The sequence below is a fragment of the Pyrus communis genome, chromosome 7 (assembly GCF_041283825.1).
Source record: "Pyrus communis isolate YQ-2024b chromosome 7, ASM4128382v1, whole genome shotgun sequence".
In the NCBI taxonomy this organism is placed as follows: Eukaryota; Viridiplantae; Streptophyta; class Magnoliopsida; order Rosales; family Rosaceae; genus Pyrus; species Pyrus communis.
The window spans coordinates 21,385,587-21,397,304 of record NC_142571.1 but is presented as its reverse complement, the minus strand read 5'-3'; the positions used below and the strand labels follow the sequence as shown (position 1 = coordinate 21,397,304).

Below are 11,718 nucleotides of genomic sequence, written 5' to 3'. Positions count from 1 at the left end.
CTTACAAGACATCATGTTAATTAAAAAAGCAGCATGTTGACAATCATAGTTTCAGAACAACAATGGTACACTAGCAGTCTCTATCACATGTTGATGTTTCCTCTTAGCAAGACCATTTTGTTGACGGGTATACGAACAAGATATTAAATGACTGATGCTTATATAATCCAAAAAATCGTTGAAGAGTTCTCATGTAGTCACCACCCCCATCAGTTTGAAGACAGTTAATAGTGGAGTTAAATTAAGTAATAACAAATGAATGAAACTTGACAGATATTGAAAAAGTATCATCAATGAAACTTACATAGTATCTATATCATTCTAGAGACATATGTGTAGATGGACCCCATACATCTGAGTGTACCTTTTCAAACATACAAGTAGCTCTAGTTTGTTTTACAAAAAAGGTTACCTACACATTTTTCCAGAAATACAAGAAGAACAAACGGTAGGTGACGAATCTATATTGACAGATTGTTGACAATCCTTAAGCATAGTTGATAACACTTCTTCAGACGGATGTCCAAGTCTCTTATGCCATATAGATGCCTTAACAGTCCTTCCCGGAAAAGCCACACCTTTATTAGCACCAGCAATAAACCTTCTTGAAGACACATTCACAGGAATTTCATAAAGCTCTCCTCTGCTTCTTCTGTGATACAAGAACACCCATGTTGCTTTGTCCTGTATGAAAAACACAATTTCATCACAAATAAATCAACAACCATTGTCTTTACACAACTTCTTAACAGATAAAAGGTTTACTGTAATTGTAGGGACATGTGAAACATTTTTCAAAAGAAATGCATATGAAGGAATGGAAATAATAGGATAACCAATATGCTTCACATTAAAACCTTCACCATTTCCAATGGTGATTTAGTCATCACCATTGTAAGAAACCGGCTGGTTGAGATTATTAATGTTGGGAGTCATATAATGAGATGCACCGGTATCAAGAACCCAAGTGTCAGCTGCAGAAAATCCATGAGCATCCTGTCCAAATTCAGCTGCAGTCACAGTATTAGGTGCTTGAGCAGCAAATGCAATGCGAGAAAATGGTGGAGGTTGTCCGTGATATGAATAATTGTTTCTGTGCCTGCATTCTAGAGCACTATGTCCTTTTTTTCTATAAATTTGACAAATAAGAATCTAAAAACCTGCAGAAGATTGTCCATTATCACTCCTGTTCAAACAGTTGGAGTAGTGTGCCCTATTTGAGAGCAAATCTGACATTCAATCACCACTGAAGACTTAAAATTTGTGTTACCATTCCAGTTAGACTTGAAACCACCACTGTATTGAGGGCCACCAAAATTATTCCCTCTTGACTTATTTCCAAAGTAAGGCATATAGTTATTATATGGAGCAGATCCATTTCTATTAGAGGAATATAAATTTGATGAACTAGAGCAATTCCTATTTTGTGACCTGTTACCAACATTATTAAAACCATAACCATTATGAAACCCATTGTTATGACCCTGATAGCCACTCTATTTCTATTATCAGCTGCCTCAAAATTTCTGCCCTGGAATACATCACAGACATAGCACTAGTTAAAGATGTAATTCTAGCTTCAACAGTGGATTTAGCCCCAAGCAACTGTGCCCGAAAATCTTTAAAAGGAATAGGAATATCCCTTGCCAAGATAATAGTTTTGACCATATCAAACTCAGGTGGAAGACCAGACAATGCATTAATAACAAGATCATTATCTGACACTTTTTCTCTTGCAGACACTAACTGATCCCTAATAGCTTTCAACTTCAAGAGATATCTGTCTATTGAATCACCTCCCCTTCCAAATTGTATAAAATTCAATTTTAAGGTGATTAACCCTATCCATAGACACAGATGCATATCTTTCTTGTAAACTAATCCAAGTTTCTTGAGAAGTTTTACAGCCTATAACGTAATCCATATCTTTCATAAGAGACTATTGCTATCAACATGCTAAGCAAAGCCATATCTTTCTGAACCCAATTCTTATAAGCCTCAGTAATTTCCCTTGTTACTCTTGTGTTGGTATTAAACACAAATTTGGGTGGACACTGAGAATCACCACTAAAGAAATAAAAAAGATCATAGCCCCTTAACACAGACTGAAACTAAAAACTCCACTTGACAAAATTATCATCTTGTAACTTCACAGTCAACATCCCAAGTAAACTTTCAATCCGTAAAGTTTTATTAGACATAGTTGCTGAAAATTGATATACACCACAAGAATGCACAAAATAACAAGCTTTGGAAGAACCACACAAATCAAGAAATCCCAAAATAAAGAAGTCACAATGGCATCGGCCTCTCAAGAAATAGAATTCAACAACAATCAACACAAAGTATCAGATAATGGCATCGGCCTTGTTCATTAAAAACTCAATTATCAACATATCATTCCCATATTTGGCATCGGCCTTAAGCTTGGACAAATCTTGGAAAACCCAGATTCACAAATGAACATACAAAAGCAAATTTTTACTGGCATATTTCAACAAACATCTAATATGCAACAAATAATACAGATACATTGTAGACCTTTGAAATCGCACTTCACAAGAATCAAAAGCACCGAGATGGGAAACCCAGTAAGAACGCAGAACCACCGACGAACTACCAAGAAAACACAGCGGAATAACACAGTGAGGATTGATGCTCGGCGATTGATACCATCTTAACAGTGATAAAGAACTGAAGAAAGTGTTTCGTTGTATTTGCTTCAATGCAATCGTATCTTACAAATGATCTTAATTCTTATACTTTTTAACTGCCTTGCTTGTACAGTAAACTACTATAGTTAACATAACCGACTTTAGCTAAAACAAATGCTGACATGTCATTAGGGGTGGGCACGGTGCGGTTCGGTGCGGTTCCACCCCTAAATTGGAACCGGAACCGAAATATATTAACGGTTCGATTCGGTGCGGTTCTACTTAAATTTATGACTAGAACATTACGGTTCGGTCTACACCGGTTCTGATTCAGTTCTTGCCGGTTTACGGTTCCTAATAATAAATTATTTGAACACCAAATCATTATGCATTCAAATACATCTTCTAAAACTGATTACATAAAGTTGCATACAACACATCTTTTTTAATGCAAATGTCTTTGGTAGTGGCACCAAGTCAACAAAAAGAGACAACTAAAACACATATGCACTGGTCAATCAGTCAACAAACAAAAAAAATGATGAAACAAATTGCAAGTTTTCAGACTTCAGAGAGCAAGCAAGAAGCAACAGCTCCTGTACACAATTTTTCAACCTATTTTTCAACCTATTATACCATGACATGTGTGTGTATATATAATTTATTTATTTATTATTAATAAAACGGTTCGGTTCGGTTCGGCCGGTTCTTGGTCATTCGAAACCGGAACTGGAACCGGTTTGAACGGTTCGGTTCGGTTTTTCACTCAAAGTTGACTTTTCCAGTCAACACGGTTTTTTTTCGGTTTTTTTTCTTACGGTTCGATGTGGTTTTGTGGTTTGGCGGTTTTTATGCCCACCCCTACATGTCATCCTTATCTCTAACCAATCATATCAACTATAACATGGCGCATGCCATATAATCCAACCACTCTTTACTACAGTGGTGGAAAAAAGTTAAGTCCTTGCATGATGATCTGGGTTCAAATTTTATCTGTGACTAATCTAAAATTTAATCTAATAAATTCTATCGTTTGACAAAAAAAGAAATATAATAACTTAAAATGTGTATATTAATAATTTCAAATATTTTTTTACAGAATAAATTCAAATATTTATCAAAGAGACATAAAAAAACACATTGAATATCAAAACAAAAATAGAATATGAATTTGAATTAGAGTACACATCAAAGAAGTAAAATCAATATATAATCCAACACCAAGTTTTAATTAAATTTTAATTTTTTTTTCAGGGATTAAAGTTCAAAAAACCTTTCTTTTTTAACAAGTAAATATGAATTTTATTTATGAAATATGGTTATATATATATATATATGAGAAATGAGCAAAGATGTCTTTTTTTTTTGGAGTCTCATGATCCCCCCTGTGAAATACGCACATATAATTAACTATAGCTAATTTATAGAATTATCAAAGATTCAGAATTGTAAAAACTTAAGAAAAAAGGTTGACCTTATATCCTTCCAATTGAGAATCCATGCTGAGCACAGTAAAGTCTATCACCTTAACTAGCTAGCTTGGTTTAGTCACAGGCTAGCTAAATGAGGCATAATTAGTGTTCTTTTGTTGTTATTGTCACTAAAAAGCACCATAAAAATGATGTCTATTTACTTTTCACTGGATCTTTCTCTAGGGTTTTAACGGAATCATAAAGTTTTAGGCCAAATTGCCATTTCACTTTCTGATAAATTCTTTTGGCTGCTTAGATACGAAACCACCAAAGGAATAATTCAATGATAACCAAGGAAAAGTAATTATTTTCAAAATGTAATCGAGCGAGATAACACCGAAAGTTGCATGCGCATGGTGTGGTGTGGAGAAGGTATTCTTGGATCAAGTTATCAACGCTTATATATCAGTCATTCAACTCACGTGCATAATATTGCTCAAATTATAAAACGATGAGAAATAATTAAGTTTATCATCATCAATTACATTGCTGACCAAATATATTCGAACGGGCCAATCAAATGGCATGACCAGTAAAATGAGCTTTTAAGAAGAAATCAAATGTCTACCGTTTGTATTCTATGGAAAATTGTTAAGATTGAAGAAACAAGAGAGAGAGAGAAAAGACTTATTTTCCGATACTGATACTTCAACACTTACAATACATTGTTCATACATATAATAACAAACTAAGAGCTTGCTAATCAGTCATTTGTCTAGTGGCAACTGTCACAATCCTAGTCTTTGATACTCTAACAAAAATAAGTTTAAGGTTTTCATTTTTGTTGTTAATTAAGTGGTTTTTGTATCAAGAAATATGCTTAATACTAGGAAGTCATTTTGCACACTCTTAATTTCTTTTATTTGTTTAATCTAATAGTTAAAAACTAGACTATGTATGAGATAAAATGGTGTACATAAACCATTTCCCTAAATATTATGGTTTTCTTGATTTAATTTGTAAAACTCGATTGAGTGATGAGAAGAGGTAGTAACAAGCAAAAAAGGACGAGTTATTTTGCACACTTGTCCTTTAATGCAACATGTATATTTAAATTATGGAGAGGAGGGAATAAAGAGTATCAAACTTACCCTTCATGAGATTTAAATTTAAGACATTTTACTTACAAGTGAAGTTGATGAATACCACTAAACTGTAGTATTAAGTTGCTTCTGCACATTCACACACTTTCTTAATTCTATCCGTTAATTTCCTTTAATTTGTTCAGTGTAGTAACTAGAAACATAAAGGAGTTTAAATAAGGTGAAAAATAATAAGAAAAACTAATGAAAATAGTTTGAAAATTTTGATTTTTAATGATAAGGACAAAATAAAAGGTAAAGTGAATAGTACCATAAATGACTTTTTAGTGTAAAAATATGATTTTTCGTTAAAAATAATAGTACCGGAAGCTTTTTATTAAAGTTTTCAAAATAATATGCATTTCCCTAACACACTTTGTTAATCTACCCATTATTTATCTTTTAATTTGTTGAGTCTACTAGATAGAAATAAAAAGGAATATGCATATACAAGTTGAAAATGATAGCATTTCCCTAAAAAAGAGCAGACGTCGACAAGCAGGACCGCTTGGTTAAAGCAAAAGCTAGAAAGGTGGAGAGACCGGCCGATCTTCAACCATGATCATCATGATCCATCAATATTATGGTCAAATTGTCAAACATATATTCTCCCCAGACGTTTAACATACGAGAACGATAAAAATGCTAACACCTAAATATTATATTTTTTAACTTTTTTTACTTTTGTTTAGCCCTCCACAGAGTACATTTTCTAGCACTGAGAATTCCCTCCGTTGGTTGCTTTGTCATCTTACTTTCGGCTAGTTAATCTGTAACTATCAAATGATCCTCAACTCATTCCATTGTATCACAATTTGATTGGCCATATATATGATTTAAAGGGCTAATATTGCTTAATCATGTTCATATGACACGATTCTTTTCTTTGTGTAATGAAATAATGTTACCCAGTTAAGAATATTGACTAAATTAATCACCAATGTTATCCTCAAGACAAGGTGGTGGGTCACCCCACTATAGAACCCCCTCACATCAGTTACATAATACATTCCTTTTTGCATTGTAAAGAAGTTAAAGCATATTTTGTGTCGGCCGTCTTTGCTTACCATTAGGTCTTTTTTTTTTTGTCAAACTGCTTACCTTAGGTCTAGGCCATGGAAAGCAAACAAAAATCCTCAACAATTAAACGCCCCCCTTGTATACTAAAATCCCCATAATCTCTTTTTTCTCACCCCCAATTAATCCCTCTTCCATAGTTGCTGGTATATCAGATACACCGAATAATCACTCCGTATATGAAATGGGAAATTGTGTATTTAAAGGGTTTCGAGAGGCAGAAGAGATGGTGAAAGTCGTGACATGCAGTGGGGGAATAATGGAGCTCTTTGCCCCCATCACAGCTAACTCCATAACCAAAGAGTTCCCTGGCCATGCTATCTTCCGCAGCCCTGACCTCTTCGCACAACCTCTTCTCCACAACGACGAGCTCCATCCCAAAGAGCTTTACTATCTCCTACCTCTCAACCCCTACAAAACCCCCAAAAATCATGATATTAATGCAAACCCTAACGGCACCGTTTGTACACCGTATCGCATGTCATGTGACAATCAAGGCAAGAGGCCGGCAGATCCTGAAGTTTTTCCGAGGTACAACAGTAGTGGGGTTTGGAAGGTGAAGCTGGTGATAAGTCCAGAGCAGCTCTCTGATATTTTGTCGCAGGAAGCTCGCACTGAGGCTTTGATTGAAAGCGTGAGGACTGTGGCCAAGTGTGGCACCGGAGGGAACTCATCGGTGGCAAGTTCCGACCAGTGGAGTGTGTCTAGTAGTTGGAAGGAGCTGTCATCGTGAAAGTTGAAGTCTGGATGGTCATGTAGAGAGGTATCATATGTATAATATGCAACTTAAATTCATTTCTGTGAAGAGATAAATTAGTCCCTTTTCTATATATGTTTCAATATTTGGATTGTTTTTCTTTTTAGATTTATTACAAGGGCCACGCCCCATATAATAAATATGAAATATTTTCTTGGCATCCATATATTAAGAGAATTATTATTGGCAATTTAAAATTTTTCATGTTGCACTCCTCAGAATGTATTTTTCTTCTATAAACATAGAAAATTTGAAGTGCAAAATGAGAAATTTGGAGTGCCAAAACAATTGCATATATTAAAATCTATCACAATTGATTCGTTTTGTTTCAGCTTTTGCTTTTTGACCCCCCTTTTTTTTTTTTTTTTTTTTTTGGTGAAACTGGAAAATTCATTACCAGGGCAAAAACCAGAAATACAAGGAAAGCCTATAGTAAAGGCAAGTAAACTGCAAGTAATAAACATAAAAGGTAGTGAAGGGTGTTACATTTCCTAAGACGTTGCAACTAAAGCAGACACGTCATCCCCCAACACCACCAAAACCAAATAAACGTTACGGAGGACAGGGTAAACCATCTTTGTTAAGAACATGAATCGATGAAAATGGAGGCCAATTGACCCAAAGTGTTCCCCCACATCTCCAAATTCCTTAGTGATGCCAAGCAATCCGCCGTCTGATTGGCCAATCTTGGAGTCCAAGACCAGCAACAGTCTTGGAAAAAATCCCCAAGCCACTCGATTTTCCCTAAGATTAGGAATGCTTCCTAACTTCCATTTGTAATATCCTCTCCCCCCTTAAGGGAGTGATTACCTCCAAAGAGTCGGACTCGAAGGTGACCCGTTCATAACCAAGCTCAATAGCCAACTCATAACCAAGGAGCAAAGCCAACGCCTCCGCAACCGCCAATCCTGGTGCCGAGATGGCGAGCTTCCTGGCAGCCACAAAGCAGCCCCTGTGGTCGCAAACAATTACCACGGAATAACCTTTGCCATTGGTAGGGAACCAGCTAGCATCCACGTTGACCTTCAAGAAAGTCTCATTCGGTGATAGGATTAAAAGCACACCACAAAGTAGCACACAAATGTCCTATTGATTTTCCTTATTAACACTAAGATTTGTCAATTGTAGCATATGAAAATAAGGGTATTTCCTGCAAAGATTGTTTTATCCAACTACTTAAAATGTCACAAAAACTGGGTTACTGTCCCTACTGACCAGCCATAGAAAAATAATTATTAGACCAACTTATACTTATCTAAAGTCTACGAAATTTTATATGCTGATACTAGACACACAGAACAGAAACAAATTTTAAGTAGTTCACAAATTAAGAAAAACGAGTAAGGGCAATTGCTATCCACCACCAAATAATCATACAAACATGTTATGTTTCATTCAAATTCCTTTTATTTCCAGATGAAGATGCCCAAGGTGGCTCAATGTTAGCACTCAACCTATTACTCTTTCTTATGTAGTATGTTAAGAGAATGGCGTTTTCAACTTAACTTAGTCCCTAGCATGCAATCTAGAATGGCGTGTTCATACATTTAACGAGTAGAAATCATTAAGAACGAAAAGAGTTTGAGTCATCACAAGGCATCGTAAGTACTAGCGTTGTCTTACTTATCCTAGAAATTGATTCACATGTTAATCGCAATTAACAAGTATTACTCTAGAACATATGTAGGTCCTCATTCGACAAGCGCAGACGCACACATATTCATAGCATTATAATCCTAGATATGCGTACTAAGTATGCATCCATAGAAAACACATAAAGAATTCATCAATGAGACAAGTAGTGAACCAATTTTCATCCATTCATAAAAGTAATTCAAACGAAATATCATAACAAACTTGCAATCATAGTTGGGGCTTCAAAACAGCCCCTAACTACTAAAAAATAATTACAAATAATCCTTAAATAAAACCAAAAGAAAGACATGAGTTTGAGAAGATAAAACCGATAGAAGAGAATGCCAAGATTTCCTCATTCCTCTCCTTCCTTCCCCAACACTGCTGCCTTGTCTTTTGTTCTTCCTTTCCATTGCAACCTGCAACCTTCTTTTTTTCTTTCTTTTCTATTTTTTTTCTTCTTTGCCACTGCAACCTGCAACCTTTTTGTTCTTGCTTGCTGCCCTAGTTTCTTCTCCATAACTCACCCCACTAACAACCATTTAGTGATGACAATAAGTGAGAGGAAATGGTAAAACAATTGTAACTCTTTAGGTAGCCTTTATGCCTATTACTCCTACTTAATTTTCCATTTCCTTTAATATTTGAATAGGTGTCAGCTGGCTTGTTCTTGGTTGCATCAGTTTTGGCTACTAGATTTATTGGATTTATTGCTTTCAATGCTTTCTTGTTAGTTACAAACTGCTCAGCCTTTTGGGAACCTTTTTGTGTTAAAATAGCCATAACTTCTTTGAGAAACATGATATTAGCAATCCGTGAAATGCCCCAGAAAATAGACATCCGTAGCTTTCCAAGCATATAACGCTCATTCTCTAATTCTTTCTGAACTGTCCGCAACTTGCTTCTATAGTCAGCTGATTTGCACAAGCAGTTTTGATGAATTTGTTAGCTAAAATTCCACTTGTGTTATTTTTCTTTTCTTTGCTTGACAAATCCCACAAAACACAAAAACAAAGTAAATAATTTAAAAATATAAGGAACTAACTAAGAAAAGACAAGTGAATTTGACGTAAAATATATATAAATATTACTTTATCATTTGGGGGAGGGAAGAAGGAGCCTGCGAGGTGCTCACGGACCCCTGGGGGGCAACGGACTAGGATGATTGGCATCCCAGAATGCAGTAAGGCTGTGAAAGAAAGAAAGCACAGCTTGGTTGGGATTAATGGACTTATTATTGAAGATTACACTGCATTTGGTCTTCCAAATCTGCCAACATGTAAAAACGATGATAGATAGCAGTCTATCCTTGTCTGTCATTTAACTATAATTCGAGTTGACCATTGATTGAAGCCAAATAGCCAAAGAGGAGCCCTGATATCTATCAACCCAAGGGCCAAGAGGCCCACGGAACCAGATAGGTTCCACCCAAGGACAAAAGAGGAAGAGATGCCCCACTAACTCATCATGGGCACAACGGGGAGGGGGACAATCGGCGCATGAATAGTCCTGCCGTAGTTGCTAGTGCCTCCTAAAGCCCCCGCCACAAAAACGTGTCTGATATTAGGCAGGGCTTGAATTTTCCAGATACTATTCCAAACTCGACCATGAATGGTGCTGGAAAGAGATGGCAACATTCACCGAGGGCAACATTCTTAGGGTGGATCTAGTGGTAACTAGAGTTATGGAGCAAAAAATAATCAAGAAAAATATGGAGGCGACACGTGGATTTTTGGGTAAAAAAGACAAAATTACCCTTGAAGCACATTGGAACTCCTACGCGCAAGCAGAGACAATCACCACTCAGTTAAGGTCAAAATGATCAAAATAGGTATTTATTCAAAACCTATTTCATCCATCCTTATCAAATCCTCCCCACAAGGTAACCTCCAAATATTCATTCAAAATATAATTAATTACCTAAATTAATTAATTGATTTTCTAATTAATTAATTATTTTCCTAATTGATTGCAAGATATTATGGTGACATAATATCTTGCAATTACACCCTAAAACCACCAAATGTGGCCGGTTCCCACGTCTCCAAAGGGAGCCGGCCACACCCTTATAAATACCACTCCATTTCTCCAAAAACCTAAGTTGAATCCTCTTGCAAAATTCTCCAAACACTTTTCCCTCAAAATTCTAACTTTGGCATTGGAGGTTCTTTGGCCTTGAACTAAGGTGTTAATTGTTTTTGCAAGTGCATTTTCGTCCAAGAACAAGAAGGAAGAAATTTGCATCCACAGGAGCGACCGAGAAGATACCATGACGAGATGGGTCTCCAATATGTGTATCCAGAATGGTATTCATCTCACCATCAGTTATGAATGGCCGTAGGAATTCAAGATCCCAAGTTCGGGTGGTCTGGCAGATAAGTGAGGAGACCCGAGTATTAAGAGTAACATGTCCAGTGCACTGCGGGATGGGGCCACCAAGAAGGAGGACAAAGAGCCAAACTCATGTGTCCCTACCATCCATAACTCCCAGTGCACCCAAGCCAAAATAGCGTTGCGGCCCGCAAGGAAGCTCGACCAAGTCCAAGAGGCACGATAGCTAATGAGCTGATATTTTACTATATATTTTACCCTAATCTTATTATTAGTTTATTGGTTATTTTTGTAGAATTTTGATACTTTGAATTATATTTCCAATGTAGGACATTCGACTTCCTCTTGAGCAAAAAGTATTCAAACGGATGAATTTTGGAGTGATTCTAATTGGAAGATGTTCGTTTGTCTTTCAACATGTTTGTATCAAAGTTTCAGACTTTTATATCAAGTGGTTTAATTATGGCAATGAAATAAAGGAGCAGTGTGCAGTGATGTTAAATTGACGTTTTGGGCTTATTTGGGCTTTTTGGCATCCAAGATGACGTCTTTTGTGTTCGAGGCCTACTACAATTATGTTTAGGATATCTCAAGCTTTAATTCTAGCCGTTTTGGGCCTATTTTGGAGCCTTGAAGATCTAGAAAAGTGGGATTCAGGCTGGGAAGATTTCCCAAAGTTAGAATAGGAATGTATTTCCTATTTATCTTAT

At 36.2% G+C, this 11,718-nt stretch overlaps 1 protein-coding gene and 1 long non-coding RNA gene across 2 annotated transcripts; one reads left to right on the top strand and one right to left on the bottom strand.

Annotated features, from left to right (window-relative positions):
- Positions 1-256: 256 nt before the first annotated feature.
- LOC148695880 (uncharacterized) lies at positions 257-2,740 on the bottom strand. Its single transcript, XR_015964024.1, has 3 exons — positions 2,542-2,740; positions 858-1,010; positions 257-684 (listed from the first exon to the last, which is right to left on the bottom strand). It is a non-coding gene; the product is annotated as an uncharacterized LOC148695880 (long non-coding RNA).
- A 3,520-nt stretch (positions 2,741-6,260) lies between these two features.
- LOC148695879 (uncharacterized) lies at positions 6,261-7,202 on the top strand. Its single transcript, XM_088697661.1, has one exon. It carries the CDS (start codon positions 6,470-6,472, stop codon positions 7,016-7,018), a length of 549 nt encoding a protein of 182 aa, XP_088553787.1. The 5' UTR covers positions 6,261-6,469; the 3' UTR covers positions 7,019-7,202.
- Positions 7,203-11,718: the final 4,516 nt, after the last annotated feature.